Raw genomic sequence first — 19,439 nt, 5'->3', positions numbered from 1 at the left:
AAATGTCACTCAGATGCCCATCATGGTGTTTCTGCAAAAGAATAGTAGGCTGAAACCCTCATGCATTTGAGTCGCACAGAATGCCAATCAGAGCTGCATACTGATGGTGGAGCTGTCAATTACAAAACCCACAAAGATAGTCAGAGCTGCTAAAGCCCGAGGGGCCGAGCTGTTAACATTTCTTGGATGTGATGAAGTTCATGATCCAGAGTGCCAGAGGCAGAACAATTCTCGTAAGCCAATTGTAGCTGCCATCTCGTATCGTTCACCATTTGCTCATCTCCTTTCTTCTAGCCACATATTGAGCCAGCAGGCTACAGAAAACTAGAAATGGGCACTCTACATTTTAAATCCATCTAGGGACACACTTTATTTGTTTGATTTCTTCGGATTACACACTACATACTGTCATTGCCAGCATGCTTATAATGGTAAGCCTACATTAGGTGGAACTCAAAGCAAAACATTTAGAGTAAGGCTGGATACAGCCTTGCTGTCTACCATTCTGCTACCACATGAAGCTATCCAAGCTAACATCATTTTAGATACATAAATTTGCTTTGTTTTTTTTCCTGCAAGATTCACAGATCTTGCAGAGATTGCTTTTCCATAAATCAGACTGCAAAACATCCTGCATGAAGCATCCCATAGAGAACTATACATTTTTTCAAACAAATCCAGCTTTGTAAAGTCACACTGCTGTTAGTAGGTACACAGTTCTGTAACAAAAAAAGTGTACAGAACTGAAGTGTATGAATAAGCATCTCCTTCATATTTGATGACAGGGTACTTATTACACTGCTGCGTATATTGCTGCTTCTTTGATTATGTTTCTTATTTCTAAATGGAAGAAGCAGTATTACTGAAAGTACATTCTGCAAAGGCCGCCTGACAAATTACCAGAACATGGTGCACAGCATTCCAAGAGCTTATGTTTGATTCTCGTTTTATAATCCTGAATGCTGCTTACAACAGATGGGTCAAGAACTATGCACCAAACCAAACAATGTTACTTTCTTAGTGCTTCACTAGTAAATAGCTTCATCTCGCTAGCTCCGTTACTGTGCCTAGAATCCAAGGCTATCCCGATCACAGAGAAACCTGTTGTGGTAAGCCAGCCAGGGCTATCGTGACTGTTATGGCGCAAAGGTGCAAATCTCCTCCACATCTTCCAGGTCCAAGCACATTATTCCAGCTCCTGATTCTCACGCTCCTAGTTACAGTGAAAGCATCAGTTGGGTTGAGGTAGTTAAAGAGCTAGTGGAGACAGCAGAAAGGATATAATTAGATGACACTACGGACCCTTAAATTTTGCTCAGATTTTATGCAGGAAAAACCCAGTAAGATAATAAATTTATGCAGAATAAATGAGGGAATTCATAGCCAGTAACTGTAAAAATCTGCAGTTTTTAAACAAGTGCCTGCATGAGGGTGAAGTTAAAGGGAAATAATTGGCTTATTCCACTAAAAAGAAAATGCACTCTTGCTTTTTCTTCTGACTTTTCTCCTGTGAGACTAGCACACATCCTGAATTCTTAAGATTTTCTGTGCTTCTCTACACTGTTATGTGGGCATCCATCTTAACAAAATTTCATAATCTGGATAAGTTAAAAATCCAGCTGCTTTCAGAGGATTTAGAAAAAGTAACAAGATTTTTCCTTCTGCTTCCATTTGGCAGATGTGTGTCTTCTTTTAATCTCAAATATGAAAACGTCACAATAGTTAATTCCTTCATCATGTCTTGATCATGTCATCCTCATAGGACTGGAATCTAAATCCATTTAAAAAAGAAATTAGTAATATAAACTCAGTGTTTGGACTACTAAAAAAACCTGTCGGCAGCTAAGCTCAGGTAATTGAATTTTACAAAATATACTTTAAGAGACAGATTTTGCTGCTTTGCCTTCCACATGGAATTTAAATTGTGGATTATAAAAATTGAAAAACTTCATCTGCTTGAGATCACCTTATTTGAGGACTGATTTCTCTTGCTGTTACTCTTGCACACAAAATATATGTACTGATACATTTCTGAAATAAGAAAAAGGAGATCTTTGGCAATGTGCTCTCTAGGTTGATCCTTTGCCTTGGGGTTTCTTTCTCTTTGGTCCAAAATAACCTGAGTCTTATATCTATACAGCAGCTCTACAAAGTGTATGTCATGACACCTGAAGAATGAATAGGAGACATGATGAGAACATGAAATGAAAGGCACGTAAGAGTGGTTATTATGAAGTAATAATGAAATAATATTAGCAAGTAATTGGGGAGATCAAAAAAGGGCAGATCACTAAATCAAAGCAGTTAATGCTGAGACCCCATATCTACACCACATGAGATTCAGGGCATTTTATTTTAGCTAGGACACCAGTCAGATTCCCTGGGCCAGATGTATCCATGACATACGTACCTGGCTCAGTGTTGGCCAAAAGGCCAAGTTTTAGTTTGGACTCTTATGTCCCCAATTAAATATTGTCGCATTTTGTAGACTCCTGGAATAAAGCTTTCAGTTTAGTTTCCCCCAAATAAGCCCAGGGCTACATTTCAATCAGCATACGGTAAGAAACAATTATGGGATTTGCCTCAAAATTGCAGGACTGCCCCAAACAAGACACTAATGAAGACACAACCAGAGTGGCCAGGGTGTACATTTGCTTATATTTTAATTAATATCAAAGGGTCACAGATCTTTGAATGGTATTTGTTTTATACATCACTTATAGCCTAATAAATAGATGGCTTCCAGTCCTTAATATGCTTTTTCATAATATGTCATAAGCTTGTAAAGCAACAAATCCCATTTGAGGAGGAAAAACCCTGGAACAAAACCATAAACCAGCCCTCCCTTCCCAACTGGCAAGGACTTCTATTAAAGAGACTGATGAGAAAGTAAGTGCCCCATCAAATCTCCCCTTCGCTACAGGCTGTCGGCCTCACAGCAAATACTACCAGTTCACTTAAAGGCATGGGAGGACACCTTTAGCAGGTCTGGTGATGCAGCTCTTTTACTCTCCCTCAGTTACTGCTATTCAATCAGAGGAAGAGAAGTCATTAACAACAACAGAGGTCATTAACAACAGCAGCCTTCACCTATATAGTAGTGAATTCCCATACACCAGTAACAGCAAGGGACTGAAAAAAAAAAAAAATGTATTTGCACATCTGACTTTATAAGTAGAGTCATGATCATCATGTCATTTTGACAGGCGGAATCTCCTTGAGTGCAAGACATTATGGAAACAAGATGAGCTGATGAACCCTCCTCTTGGTATGTGGCTGGAGCTCCACATTCAACAGGAGCGCAGTGTGGGTTAGGAAACACTGACACAGAAGTTTAAGGAACTCTATTACAGCTCTGTTAGAGGTTTCCAAACTTTGGTTCAAAGAATTGCACAGCCTGATCATGTGATATTTGCTATTTTTCTAGTTCCAGCTGAGGAAAAACTAAACAAACGAAAGAAAGGAATGAGGAGATAGAAAGAAGAGGAAAAGCAGAATGCTTACACTGAAAGAGACAGGAAATGCATCTATCACACTATAGCCAGCTACATAGATGTAAATATTTTCAAATGTTACTTCAGTATGTAAGCAAATTCCTCAAGGAGGTTGTATGACCAAATACAAGGAGAGAAGGCCCAAATCCCGCTTTCTAAAAAGGTATGATGCACGCTAAAAAAAACGTCCTGTTCTGCTTCTCCACCAAGAATTGTGGCTTCTCATGAAATTAATTTCTTAACAGCAAAGATAATCAACACATACTTTTATTTATTTATTTGTACTACGCAAGAACACCAGCTGAAGAAGATTAGGTTACATTAAACTGGCCCAGGAAAACAAAGTTTTAAAGACATTCTACCAAAACCCATGACCCACCTCCACAGCCCTGAATGAAGACACGATGCGAAGTCAATGCTACCCTTTGGGAAGCGCACGCTAGGCAGAGGGGCACTGACAGCTGAAGACCACTAACACTGGCAGTGCTGTTCACCCTTTGTGAAACGTCGTCTTTGCACAAACACACTGAAGAGGTTTGCATGCACAAAAAAAGGCATGAGGATCCTACTTCCTTACTAAATTCCATTCCTGGTCTTTGACATACTAGGAATTGGATCACTAGGCAGAAGAAGGAATTTCAGATTAGTCTCAGCAGTGCTAAATACATAAACATCTTAATAAATATAGCTATAAGAGACTTCTCTATCAGAAAGGACTATAGCATTGTACCTTCTCTTATAGTTCACAGAATCCAACAACCCTGCCTGAAGCTTCTCAATTAATAACCTTTTATCAACTCCTAAAAAAGTGTTGACATCCTTGTGGACAAAAGAATCAGAAGTTTTCAAGCTAGAAAGTTTTTGTTTGTTTGTTTTAAATAAGTAAATAAAGAAACTAAATGCCGAGTTTATAAAACCAGATTCAAAGGATGCAGACAAAAAAAATCCAAGAAAAGTCCATGGCACATTTTGTATGTGACCTCACGCTGCATACTCCTCCAAGAATTGAGTAATATCCCTGATCTCCTTTGGTTTTTATAAACTTTCCCCTTTTTTTTAAATTTCTGTTTCATCTTACCTTTAAGACTAGTAGCACAGAGAAAAAGCAGAATTGTGTTCAAATAGACACAGATAAGGAGTAAAGAAAACAGTCCATTTAAGGGTTTGTTTGTTTGTGTTCTTAAAGAAACATGGGAAGGAGAAAACAACTGGCTGAAATACCAATTGTTAGACTAAACAAAAACCATGAAATACAGAAATTTTATTTTCACAGAAGGCAACTGCTTATCAAAGAAAGAAAAAAAATAAATCAAAAATATGAAGATGACTGCTCCCCGAGTTTTCGATGTTTTATTAATCTTTGGACAAAGAAACTTGTAACTTAATGATGAAGTAACTTGCTGATAATCAACATAATTCCTGAACGTATATTATTGGACTTTTATCTATTCTAGTTTCCATAGATCCAAAATTACTGGTTTCCATCCTCAGTAATAAGTATCAACATTCTAGTTTTACAGATAAGAGACAAGGATGACCTAATGGAGGATAGTCACTTTTTTGGAGATGGGATGTGCTAGGACTTACTTAGTAGTCAATAAAAACTCTCTCAGCAGTCAATTGGGATTCCTACCTGAACTGCTTTCTGAAAGAACTGTCTAAAGAATGTCTAAATAAACACTATTTCCCCAAAGTCAGAAATGATAGTGCTCCCTCATATTAGAATATGTAATTCTCAAAACTTGCAAAAATTAAATGCTGTGATTCTCTATTTAAATACCTCTCAAAACTCACTGTTAACACAATGGCCATAAAAAGTGAGCCAATTAAAAGTCCGATGGGAAATAAAACGCTCACCTGTCACATCCATTTTTGGCCAAATGAAGGAATGCAAGAAGATAAATTGAAATGTCATAATTTTGTTGCTGTAACCCTTAAGTCTTCATCACCAACCCTCATCTGTTACATCTACAAACAGGCAATGCTTTCTTTGGATCGGGAACAGTGTTTTTCTATTTGTAGTGTAACGAATCCAGCAGTGTAGGTCCAGGAGAAAGAAACAAGTGCTAAAGAGATGAGAATAAATAATTCAACGCAATTAGAATCCAGGAATCTCCTGCTCAGAGTAGCAGGAATCGGTACATCTGAAAACAAAGATACTCCCCCACAGCCTACAGCTGTGGGGGAAAAAAGATCAACTAAGAATTCCTGAAGCATCATAGCCGAAATTACAGTTTTACATCTGTGGATACTACAGTTTAGTAGATCTGAACGTCAAAATCCAGTGCTCAGCACTTTTAAATGCCAAATGAGAAAATCAGTTATGCTAAGGTTTTAATCACCAAATCTTCCTTCTGAAAAAATGTAGTTCATTTCATTGCAGGACACAGCCAGGCTATGGAACACTTCATTTCAGAGGAACTCAGTGTTTAGCTAGGTGTGAGAGCACACTGGCACAGTAGAATGCTATGGAAAAGATCAACAATGATTTATTATTCAGTATTTCCCATATCATCAGAACATCAACCAAAATTATCCTAAAGACAGTAAAACACTGACGGAAGGAAGCACTTCTTTCATATAATATGCAGTTATCGGTAGATTTCTTTATGTCAGTATGTTATAGAAGCCAGATGTACAGATGGGATCAAAAGCTATTAAGAGGTCTAACAGCATCCCCAACCAAAGCTTCCTCTCCTCAGAAGCTGGAGAGCGACACTGGAGCAAGGATCGCTTTACACTGCTGTATTTTTCTCCTTCCCTAAACAATTCCAGGGAGCACTTTGAGACAAGACATTGGGGCAGGTGAATATTTGGTCTGGCCATTTTTATTTTCCCACAAAGGAAGTTCAACCCTTTCTGTTGCAGTAGCAGATCTATTGCACAGGCAACTGGTAGACACCAAACCTTAGGGGAATAAATCCCACTTGGAAAAGTCTCTCTCAGCTACCTGATAGCAAATCTTTAACAAGAACAGTTCACAACATCCTCCCTTTTCAGTTTCTTTGGTAACTTTGCAGGGGGGTAAGGGTGATAAACGTTGCCCTTTAAACTTTTCTTTGGAAGATCTGGACAGCCTGTGAAGGAATAACAACTTAACTCCTTTAACCAAAGACAAAGACGACTCTGGATATGGCAAGGGCTGTAATTCCCCCCCCCCCCCCGGGCTGGACTGAAATTGAGAGGAAAAAACCACTGGTTAGTGAAGAAATTGCTTTAGAAGGTATGTAGAGGTGACCTCACAATTGGGGAATGTGGTTTAACAGTAGTTTTACAGACTGCTGTATATAGTCACGAGGCTCTGATTTTTTCTCGCTCTTCTTTCTGAAGCAGTAGTCCCCAAAAAGCTGTCTTCACTGACCTATATTAGAGACAGATGTCATGAATTCAAACAGACATCAATTAATCTAATAAGTACCACAGTGAAGTCTCAAGAAGAGTAAGGCTACATATTGGGAGGAAAATGTTTCCTCCGGAAATGTTGCTGTAAAGACAGAACATAACCCTGACCTGGAGAAACCCTTGCAGATACTGTGACTAAATGTGCCCTCACAAAACTAACAAAAATCCAAACTACTTTAGGGTAAATAATTAAGAATAGCCAGAACTCTTAACAGTAAGAACAGCTGCAGAGCCACCCAGATCAAAAACTCCCCTGTTTACTCCATACATTGATCTAGTGAATGTTCTTCTGCTAAGATAAAAAAAAAAAATTACATTTTTTTTTTTTTTAACACACTTCAAAGAGCAGCTGCTTGTCTGAAAAGGCCATCCAACCAACATCCAAACTGCCATATGTAACCACGATGAGTCAGAGAACAGAATAAAGTTTGTCTCAAGGAACTGTGAACAGCCCAATTAATCAGACCTTCCTTCATCTTCTGTCGCCCCTAACTTCACTGAACATCAGTCCTACATCAGGAGGAGGTTATTCGTGGCTCTCCAAAAGAGAGAGAGAAGTGGTTTTCTAAGATGTTTCGTGTACAGTCTAAAGGAGAGCTCCAAGGCTGAGCACTGAAATAGATTTCACTTTTGAACAGGACAAATCCTATCCTCTCCTCCTTGTTAATTCATCAAAATAGCAACACTTGAGAAAATCACCTGAGCCTGAGTTCCATCATGATAAAATACAGCTTTGAATCCTGTACAGATCAGAGTCCCTGACTCGAACAGTCATATGACACAACCACCTTTGGGGATTTCTGCCTTCAATGATGTAAAAAAGGGTCACTAAAAGAGGATGAAAAGGATCAGGAGGAAGGCACTCAACATTTTGCAGCTGTATAGGACACTGCTCACATTTTTCAGGTCTTCCAAGATTAACCCTTTTAAAGAGCCAGGGGGAAGATAGTTCTAAGCAGGAATTAAAAGGTCTGACATCAAACAGAAGTATCCAAACACATTCAATATGCAAATCAAAAACATTTTGTTTGTTGGCTTTTCAGTTTATTCTTTAACGAGCTGGAACAGATTGCATGGCAGACAAGGAAGAAAGAGCACATACATGCTCTGTCAGTTTTCTGTCCCTGCCTTTGTGGTCCTGATTCTCATAGCCGAGAGCAGGACTGGGGCTGCAGCTAGTGTCAGGAGTAGCATTTCTGCCCGTTTTCATTTCTGCTGTGAGCTGAGAAAGAATCACAGGGGCTTCTGTGTAATGTAAGAGTACAAAGTATTTCATAAACGTTACATTGTTTAGTTTTCTCAAAAGCAACTAGAGAAAACCTCATCTGAGCCTCACAATTCAATTCGAACATCCATAACCTCAAAAACATCTTACAGCAACAACTGCTACACAACTCCCTCCCTGACATGGCACATCAGATGCAGCTGCAAGTAACCTTCCTGCTGCAAAGTAGCCTTCATCATGTCTTGTTCACTGCAATGGGCATCACACAACACCAGCTCTCCCATCAGCCCTTGTCAGGTCTGGGGTCCTTTAGAGTACTTCTCCAGTGCAGATTTGTCAAGGATGCTAGCAGCAATGTAATGCTTCCTCAAGGAAAAAGCATATTCTAAACCTAATCAAAACTTACCTTGTCCTTCAATCCTAGAACAACTTTAAGCAATAAAATAAAGAGATTTTTACTAAGCAAGACTTACTGTCAGGTGTCCAGTCATAAGACTGGGAACAGAACAAGTAAAATAAAATATACCTCTGGATTATATTTAACAGGGTTCCTTCAGTCTCTCTCACCTAGAATTCCTCTAGCCTATCATCTCTGTAGAAAGCTAAGGATCATGGTTTCACAGCATGTCACTACCTGGCAGATCACCACCCTCTCTTCTGCTAGGCAATTCTTCTCAAGCATAGCAATAAGGCTTCCTGCTTTTTTTCAGCATAAATGAAATATTGTTTTCTTACCTAATAGATTATAATCACAGCTGTTAAAAGTATGTCTTGGTTTTACTGTCCTTCCCCAGCATGCAAGAAGTCTGTATGTGTTTGTTCCACCAAACTCTTCCCTGCCTTGATGACCTACTACGTATTCTTAAAATTTACATATGGCATTCATAGCACATACAGACAGCAAAGCTTTGGCGTCTCTGGTCACATTACAGCAATGTAAAAGACAAATTTAGAGGCAGACAGAGTAAAGTAAGCTGCCTCTTCCCATACACCCCATTTACAAAACCTCCTCACAGCCAGCTACAGAAAAATATCAGTTAGGAGCTGACGACTAAGCTGTGTCTAGATACACATGAAGTGTGGCTTTTTACATGCTCTTCTCCCAAGAGGATAAAGCAACAGGAGGGCCCCATGTCGTCTATGAGCTTACAGATAATCCCTGAATTGGGTTTTGCTACTAAAGTAAATTTAGCCTTCTGTGAATGCAACAACTGTAAAAATTTTTGCTTAAGCAACAGTTAATAGAAACTTGTAAAGTTAACTAGTTGTAACCATATTCACCCCAGGAAAACAAACAAACAAACAAACCAAACATATATTTAATTAGGTTAATGGTACTGTGGTGAAGAACTACAAGCAAAGTAAGTGTTCCACCTTACAGATATGGAGGGGAAAAAAGAACGGAGCCTTTCCTTTATAGACTTCCCAGTTTTTATACAACTAGTCTGGCTGGTTAAAAGAACACAAAATGTGCAAACCCAGTCTAAGAGGAACATATCAAGAAAGAAATCAATCTCACGCATACCAGGCACCTTCATGGACATTCATTTGAACAAGCCCATCTAACAAAAAGTGTTTCCTATTTAATATGCACACTAATTGGAATTATATGTATTACAATTTTTTTTTTTGGTGAAAACTTATATTGGCCATTATGTTATTGTGGTCAGAATAAAAAATGGGTTGAAAAGCTTATGAGTCATTCCTTTTTGCTTTTAAAATATTTGTACATCAACTTTCTGCCAAAAATATGGAGAACCCCTAGTGTTTGAAGATTTATTAATAATCTCTAACAGTCCAAAAAGTCCTCAGCTACTTCTTTAGAAATTCTTGCAAGAATGTTGTCCAGACATACCAATTCTAAAGCACATAAACTTAGGTATCTGCTGCTTGAATTTCTGTTGTTGATATTAAGGAAAGCACTTTTTTTTCTCATCCAAACAGAACAAAACTTCATGTATTTACTGCACACTTTTACCTTTTCTATAAATACATTATCACTGTTTTCCCTTATACTCTAGATAAAACTGTTTTTCCATGAACATTTCTTTCTTATGAAACTGAACTTGTTGGGGCAAACAGTATAAAACAGCTCTAAACAATGCCCAGCCATTCATATTTTTTCCTTTACATTCTTTTCCCACATGGTTTGGTTCATAATTACTTCCAGCTTCAGGAAACTGGCCCTTTTAAAAGCACCAAACATAAGTTTTTGACTTTGTTTGCACTTAACAAATCAAGTAATGAATCAGTTCTATTAAAGTAGCCAGTAATTCTCAGTTCTACAGTCTTTATCTTCTTCATCGACTGAGGCTGTGTCTAACACAGGAATCCCCAAGTTAGATAACAGAGACTCACGTGAGAAATCCTTATGAGAATTCCAAAGGATCAAAATTGAAAAAAACTGAAATGAGCTATGAAGAGCAAAACAAAAACAAAAAAAAAAGGGGGGGGGGGATGGCAGTTATATCCCACCCAAACGTGGGAGGTTTGATGGATGAACAACAAACAGCCCAGTAATTGAATCGCTGTGAATAGCTAGGATTCGTTTTCTTAAATATTTGTAGTGCTCAAACAATTAGTACAGATTGGAAGAGATTATGTAGAAAGACATGAATTAAAAGTCAAAGAAAAATCTGAAAGAAAGAGAAATAAATAACCAACTGCCACGACAATACCAATGTCGTAAAATATGCTAAACCTTGACATAATCTTTCAGAAGAAGCATCAGGATGCTCTTGCTTGTGATGGTCAGAACCTCTTCATTTAGCCCATGCGACACACTCTTACCCCTGCCTAGGCAGGACGGGAGATCATTGGGGCTTCTCACTTCTTTTCTTTTTTCCCCCCTCAGGATTGCAGGAATACAAAAATACAAATAGGAAGGAAAACAGGGCAGAAAGAAATCCCATAGCAGCAGGCACAGGGAAAGTCCAGCATTCCAACACTTTTATTGCTTATTTTTACAGTGCTTAATGGCGAAGTACCACACAGACACAAACTGTTTCGAAGCAACCTCCTACCCTAGAAACAAAATGAGGGGAAGGGGCTCTGTTTCAGTTCTTCATTATTAAAGCTCTGAAGTAAAGAAATTTCAACAAACAGAAGTAACCCAATCTGTGCGTTTCCCTAGCCCAAACTCCCTCCATTTTTACGGTCTTTTCAAAGTCTAGATCAAGTTTCATTTGAGTTTGCAGGGTGAAGGTTGTTATTTCTGGCTTCCCCCCCCGCCAAGACTCAATTTCTTTGTCTTTTCTTTTTAAAGCAAAGTTTGAAATCATCATGAATATTCAAAAAATCTTTGTTGCACCTCCCAAATCTACTCTATAATATTGGAAAAACATGTAAATACACAGTATCACAAAATGTCTAGCCAAGCACAGAGCCCACTGGAAAAAAAAAATTCCTTCTTTTAATTAAGTACTGCCTAAAAATTCCCAAAGTATACAATATAAAATATATAACATACTGTATAAATACAGTATATTAACTATGTTAGTATTATATTATTTTAGTCAACCATACTGATCTCAGCCATTTTTCTAATTGAGAGGGATAACAAAATTTTTTTGCCTGTTTCTACCTTTAAAAAAAAACCATTTACTTTCTCTCTCAAGTTAACATATTATAATACCCACTATCTTTTTGTTTAAGTGAAGAAAGAGTCCAGTAAGCTCAAGCACATCTTCTAACATTTGCAAAACTTTATGAGGGAGTGGTTCTTCCCCAAAGTCAAACTGTGGGACGCTTCCTCCATCGTTCATCAGCTGAGATTTTAACATCCAAGGTTTCGAGCTGACTGTGACAGCAGGTGAAAAGATCCACTGTCAACCAAGGGGAGCTTTTTTCTGGCTGTTGTTTAGAAGCATCAAATCGCCAATCTAACTGCTAAAGTACCTTTGAAAATAGCTTTTGAAGGATGAGTTTGAAACAGGACAGAAGTAGCAGTCACTAGCTTCCATCTCACCGAGTAAATGGCATGCCAGCAGAGTAAGGAAAGCTGGTATAGGAGCCCGAGGGCAACAATGCAAGGGAAAAGCCCCCAAATCACATGGATTGTTACAAAAAAAGGAGCTTTTCACATGCGCAAGACAAGTGAATCTACACTTGTAACATGCCAAGGCATACTCAAAGTAATCGTTAAGGTGACTAAACCAAGCATTCACAGAGTAGTAAGTGACAGAATAAAGAATGACCATGCAACCTTCAACTGGGCCCACTAAATATGCATTAAGATACAGTCTATAACTAACTACATGATCATATGCTGATCCTCCTACAGAAATCTCATGCAATTCAATGCAAACATAGATTCTGCTCAGAGAATGATTCAGAATTTGTAGTGAATGAGACTCTTGTTTCTAGGACCTGGCCAGCCTCAAAGAACTACTACAATATAAATATTTAATAATAATAAAAGCATGCAACCCTTTGCCAAGCACAGATGTTAGAAAGCAACTGCAAATCTTGGCATTTGGTGGCACCTAGTAATCCATTGGCTGAGTCACTAATGTGATTGATGGCCTTAAGTTGTTCAGGAACTATTGGTCCCTCCAAGAATTAAGACATGTGAATTATATCATATTTTTTGTATAAGTACTTTTCTCTACACCACCAGTAAATGTTGGATTTTATTCTTAAAAGTTTTAAAATGGTATGTGGCTCTGCTGCTTGGGAAACCTCTTTACCTGGGAGAAACTGGTACAACTGGCCTGTTTCTGTACTTTGTGCATATTTTGTTTTGATAATCTAATTTTGGTAATGAAGTTATGGTTGGTACAAGCATAACTAAAAGATACACTTCTCTTGCAACAGATCTTTTTCACTAATCTGGTCCTGAGGAGCCTTCGGTCTTGTTTTGACTAAGGAAACAACTAATTCATAAACTATGTTGCCTACAGATGTCCTCAGCATTCCATTCATCCTTTATTTCATTAACAATCCCCACCTGGATACCATCCTGCTTTTTGAAAGCTAAAAGACTTTCCAAAGAAGAGTTAGCCTAAGCACAGGCAGCAGAAAGGAACCATCTTCCTTCTTGATAGTCTCCTTTCTGACAAGCTCAGAGTAACAAGACGTCTGGTCAGAACCGGTCATTTCCAAGATCAGTACAGTATCTTTAAAACTGGCCATCCCCTTCCAGGTGAGATTCCTGGCCATACCAGCCTCCCTAATGCTATAGCAAGGCATGCATCAGACATACAGTTCCCACAGAAAACACTTCAAGTACTTCTGACAGATTTTCTTTCCAAAGTGAACAAATCTGGTTTCATTACAATTTCTAGGAACTCAAAGAGAACCAGTGAACAGAATCATTATATTGCTGTAACCACAACAGAATGTATTATACCTGAATAAGATGCCCTGGACATCTACAGGGTAGAGGACACTGAAGTAGTAATACATGAAAAAATTAAAAATGCAAAGGCAAATGGACACATTACTATTTATTCATGTCAAACACTTTCCGCTGTATAATGTCATTCAAAATGCAAGTCAGAGCACTTAAGTTTTAATGCAGATCTACCTTTGTAGAAAATGTTAGTCCTCCAGGTCATTAGTTTAAATGACATCAACTAACACAGCCAGGAACAGATTTTTGAACAAATAAAAGATTAAGGAAAAAAAGAGAGAAAACTAATTGCTGCCCCAAGTGCTTAAAGTCACACAAGACTCTCACATGCTGTCAATTAAGTGAACCCTATAAAGTTAGGATCTATGGTAAAATTCCACTGGAACGATTATATCACAACAACGGACGTAATTAAATTATTTCTGCCAATAAAGTCATCAGTGCAGAACATATTACCCCTTTCAACTCAAAGCAAATTTTTTTTAACCAGAAAGTGCTTCTATGATGGTGCCATCTTGATTGAGTCGCAGAAAGTATTTTAACCACTAAGTTCCACTGGATTCAGCGTGTACTCAGAAAATGTATTCGGTACCCTGACCACACATGGTGAACTTGTGGAACAGCAGCAAATTCCTCTAGGCTGTCACCTATTTTTCTTTCAAAATTTATTTAATATGTTTTATGGTATTTTCATTTTTTTTCCTGGCTCCCGTGCTATTGAAAAAAAAAATCATAGAATAATTCAGGCTGGAAGGGAACTCTGCAGGTCATCGGGTCCATTCTCAAAGCAGGGCCAGCTTTACTTCCACAGAAGAAACAAATAAACAAACAAAACAACAACAACAAAAAAGGAAAAAACCCCAACCTAAAACCAACAAAGGACAATTACAGTAAAAAAAAAAAGTGATGTCACCTATGTATAGTACTTGCTTTCTTTGCTTCTTAACTTAACCTCATAATATTTATTTTAATCTTGCTGATTTTACTACAAGTCTTTCCAGAAGCTAACTTTATGGCTTTGAAAAGCAAACATGCACATTTAGGGTGCTATATAAATTTTTTTTTTTTTTAAGTAGTCAACAAAATCTTTCTTTAATCAAAAATAATGGGGAGTTTTTATCATGGGGAGGTTTTAATAAAAAAAGTTTAGGGTTTTAGAAGCTCTCCAGCAGGTAAAAACTTCACTTGGCCTCATACTAAAGTATAAGAAGGAGCAGGCCATGTCTCAGAGAGCTGTAATCAAAGTAGATAAGTCAGCAAAGAAGAGAAAAAAGGGTGTAACAGAGGCTTGAGGGGAAGAAAGACTCAGTGGGACTTGCTAAAAGCAAGAAAGAAAAGGACAGTGAGCACAGAAGGAGGAATAGGAAGAACAAGACTGAAGCAGTAGTTTGGACACAGCACAGGCTGGTATCCAAAGCTGGTATGCCAAAAGTGTGTGGACAGTCAATGGGCGCGTTCAATAAATTGGACATTACAAAATACACAAAGTAGTCTGGAAAAAAAACAAAAATCAGACTACTTAAAAACTTAAAAAGCATTTTTCCCTTACCAACACCAAGATGTTCATTCAAAGGCTACTTACCCACTTCACAATTTTGGACTAATCTCTTTGCTTTGACTTCTACATGTATAAATTGAAGATAATGTATCATCTCATCCCACAGTGTTGTAAGGGTACATAGGCTATTGTCTCTAAATCACAAGGATGTCCCAATACAGAAAATTCAATTAAAAAAAAAATTGGTAACTGTGCAACCAGCATGGGTTCCAGACAGCATGCAACAAAACCCACACAGAACGCTACATTAAATGAGACCAGAAAGAAACCTTGACTAGCTATTCATGCAGTAAACGCCATCCTTCCTGCACACGGAACGAGATAGAAGGAATATTGATTTTTTTTTTTAATTTTTTTTCCCCCCTAAAGGTTCTCTCTCATACGTGTTCTTCTACAGCACCTTTTTGCCAGATAAGTTACTATAGTTGAGTTTATGTACCCAGCTGCTTCTGTAAAAGAAGCTGCTACCTAGAGACTTTCTCATTTCCTGCAAACAGCAGTTCCCAACACACTTACAAGGGTTTTATTTCATTATGGAAGCTCCCAAGCTGCTCAGCAAGACTAAACTCAAAACTTTAATGTTACACCCTATAAGTACAATGAAACTTTCTAAACATTAAGAATGTTTTTTATATTAACATGATAAATTGTACAGGGGATGCATCCTCAAAAGTCATTCAAAGCCAGTAGATTGCTTCAGTGCCTTTTTAAGCAGTAGAGGCAGAAGGGTTTTAGTAGTCTTTTTGCTCCCAATACCCGATTGTCCGCAAGGCTGTTGACCTCAGAAACAGAGTCGCTAGTGACCCCTAGTGTTAAGAAGTTCAGTCTCAATTTGACTGATTTATGGCAAAAAGCATGATGAGTACCATCCTTCAGCACTTTGTTGTTCTTCTGACATAGCAAATGGTCACTGCCTTGTGTTGAGGTTCTTTCCACTCCAGTTTACAAACAAAAATAGTAGTATCCATTTTTAAAGAAACAAGTGGAAAGGAAATATAAACTTCTAAGCATCCCAGTAAATTGCAGATTGACATTCCTCCTGCTTTCAAATGTTTAATACATTTTTCCTCATTTGGGAGATTAACAGTAGGATATCTAGAGCAGACTGACAGTCATGGCTTCAGGTGGACATTTATAGCCTCTTGACCAGTCATTCAGGAATTAGTGACAGTGAACCACAATCCAAGCCGGCCAGCAAAGCCTAGCGTAAGGAAGGAAGTCGTAATTGTCAGGTTGCTGCAGGACTTGGCTGTCCCAGGTAGAAGTGTATAGTCCAGTTAGCCAGCTGCCCAGGTGACATAAAAGTTGCTTACAACAGAAATCTGTAACTACAGAAACAAAGAAGAGTCCTACTGTTCTACTTACAATTTTGAGTCCAGGTTCAGGAGAAAGCCCAGTTTGTCATATTCTGGAAAACAAAAGCAAGGGACACAATATCATAAAAACTGCAAGTGTCTCCTCTGCAAAAGGCACCAAAACCAAAAAGCAGCAAGTCCTTATGGAAGGGCAATAATTATTTCTAACTGAAAATAGCTATATCGTAATTTCCAGTCGCTAGCAGCTGTTATCACAGATTGTTACTTCAAGGTATTCCCAAATTAACATTTCTGAATCTCCAGGAAATACTAAAGCAAGAGAATGTGTGGGCAATCATTAATTTAGAAATCATTAGAATTAAGCAAGATATCTGTAGTCATAAAAACAAGGCACTACTGAAACCACGCATGCAGTGATATACAAAGCTTTCCTGCTTGCAGTAGAAGTCATTTTGCCAGTAATTTGTATGACAAACACTCCTCCTAGGTCCTGACGTGGTAGAGCTTTGAAATTTTTCTTGATTCCTTGTCTATTCCAACCCACAACTTCGTAATCAAGCAGCCCTTCTTCAAGGGAAAGTCACTCACGGTGGCAAAAATGCTTCATGTTCAGGTGATGTTGTTCAATAGGAAAGTGAAAAGTCGCAGTTTATGCCACAAACAGGGAACAGCTACAGAACCAAAGTTATCACTCGGAACATCTGTAACTCCTGTATAAAGTAAGCTTTGCATTCAGCATCTTTGAATACATTGTGATCTTGTAAATCAAGTACTTGATACAAAAAATAAAACTATTAGAATTCACAAGTTACACAAAAAAACCCAAAAGATGTGGTGTCCTTCTTGTGTTGGGTTAAGCTCAGGGGTCTCCTCACACTGAGAACCACTGGGTCTCACTACCATACAATAAAAAACCAATACAAACAGAAGTAAAAGATAATCCCTCCAGACCTTAGTGATCAGGATGTATTAAAAGAAAAAAGAAAAAAATTCTCATACCCTTTTAGAAAGAGCTCAGTGGAAACAGAGAAGTTTGTTTTCCTTGTGAAACACCACCAGAATTTCTGCTGCAGTAGTTTACCTAACAAGATCACAAGCTTTTCATGCTATCACTTACCGGCAGAACAGGAAAGCCTAAAAATGTACCAAAGACAAAACAATTGCACCAGATAGGTCAGTGTAAACTGTGCCATTGATTTCAATCCCATTAAGATTTAATTCCCAAGCCAAGGGAAGAATTATGTTTGACATAACTTAGGTAACAGAAGTTGCAGAACATGTGTGTACTTGATAGTGGCACATACTATCCGTTCTCTGCCAGCACCCACGTGCCACCCACCATCCCCGTTGTACTTGATGTTAGAAATGCACCTGTGCATCTCTCTTCCACCTTCCAAATACTGACAAGTTGTGTTTCCCCCCCGTGTGCTGCTTTCCTCATAACTTCCTCCCAATTTATTCCTCCTCCAAGAAATTATTTCCTGTCCAACCTTACCTTCTCCACATGTAGGATCATGCATAGGAAGGTATCCATCCCGGGAAAAAAAAAAATGCCTTCAATTTTTATTAACCCTTCCTCCTTTCAAAAACATCTATACTGAGCAAACAGCAACAGAGATTGTTTTGTATTCTTCTTCTCTTTTTTTTTTTTTTAAACATCTACAGCCACTGACCAACCTGTCATCAGTCTTATCGCATTCAAGCTAACATTCCCTTCTTCCCAACAGGAAATACAAGAAGAGGAAATGCAATAAGAGATACATCACCTCATAACTACAACAATATCCTGGGCTTTCCACTAACTCAGCACTTTATGAGCTTTGCAATCACAGCACCAGAAAACACACACATACTAAACGCTAAGTGCCACAGATGACATACCTCCATTGCAATGTTTCGTAAGATTTACCTTCCGTTTGTCACATGCATTTCACCTTCCCTAGGTTTAAAGTGGTTACTTTTGATGTTCACTGATGATTACTAACAGAGGTATAAAGTAATCTCATAAAATTATGTATGTCAGCTGTCTTGCAACAGGCACTTTCCAAAAAATGTATGAAGTATAACAAAGCAAAATAACATTTCTGGTTTCAAACTAGAAGCACAGGCGTGTTCTTGATTTTCAGTTGGGTGTAAATTATCCTTTCAGGCTGCAATATCAAACCAGAAGCATCTATGCTTCTTCCTCTTGCTGGCTGGTGAAATGTGCAAACTACTGCAGGCAAAGAAACGCTGCCCTCACCATGGGCCATCTCACACTCACTGGGACTTCTGGAAGTCACAGCGTTACTATTGGCTTCGAAATGAATCTCTATCACATGCTGCTCCCCCAAGAAAGGCACTAGGAGCCTCTAAATTACAGATTCAAAGTTAGCTTCCTTTTTTAGCAAAAGTCAGAGTCCTGTTACAGATTTCCAATGTCATTTAGCGGTATCACTATGAATACAGGGGCCAAAAGTCACTGTGACCCACAACAGTGCAGCCCACATGCTGGCTGGAAGTGGTCTGGATTCACAAAAGACAGATAAAACCCCAAACACCTGGAGAAAGCCAAACACATATAGCCCAGCTGCAGGAAAAGGCAATCTTTGTCTGGAGTTATGTATTTAATTTAAAACAAAATAAAACACAGACCCACTAAATCAGAGACAAGTACAACTGAATCTAAAATACAGTATGGTCAGGGTGTGATGATTACAGAAGATAGATTGAGCTGATCACACAGCTCTCTGCTAGAGAAAGGAGCAATCCCACTCCTACACTTTGCTCCCTTGAAAATACTGGCTGCAAGAGCCTGCCTTGGCCCTCATGTAACCTCTCTGTGCCCTAACCTACAGGTGGCTTTCACCTCCCATCACCTTAGTTTAAAGCCTTACTCACCAAGTTAACCAGCTGATACACAAAAACATTTCTCCTCTTTTTCATGCAGTGGGACAAAGAAGTGCTAGAATATTAGAGAAAACAGACCAAACAGCTGGAGAGAAGGTAGAAACACTCCAGCATCTCCACCAAGAACTAGCTTGGACCAGCTGGCCATGTTGACTGTGGTTTGATGTTGGCCTCTGACATCATCATCATGATGACCCCCCAT

At 38.5% G+C, this 19,439-nt stretch overlaps 1 protein-coding gene across 4 annotated transcripts in view; it reads right to left on the bottom strand.

Annotated features, from left to right (window-relative positions):
* Nucleotides 1-19,439, bottom strand: part of ST3GAL3 (ST3 beta-galactoside alpha-2,3-sialyltransferase 3) — a 189,932-nt gene that overhangs the window by 123,536 nt on the left and 46,957 nt on the right. For all 4 annotated transcript variants that reach the window (XM_050900775.1, XM_050900777.1, XM_050900776.1 and 1 more), the window contains one exon: nucleotides 16,398-16,440. In XM_050900775.1, the coding sequence (XP_050756732.1) occupies nucleotides 16,398-16,440 (43 nt within the window). The remainder of the gene's footprint in view (nucleotides 1-16,397; nucleotides 16,441-19,439) is intronic.

Source organism: Gymnogyps californianus, chromosome 8, assembly GCF_018139145.2.
Source record: "Gymnogyps californianus isolate 813 chromosome 8, ASM1813914v2, whole genome shotgun sequence".
Lineage (NCBI taxonomy): Eukaryota > Metazoa > Chordata > Aves > Accipitriformes > Cathartidae > Gymnogyps > Gymnogyps californianus.
This window is presented reverse-complemented; position numbering and strand designations above follow the sequence as displayed.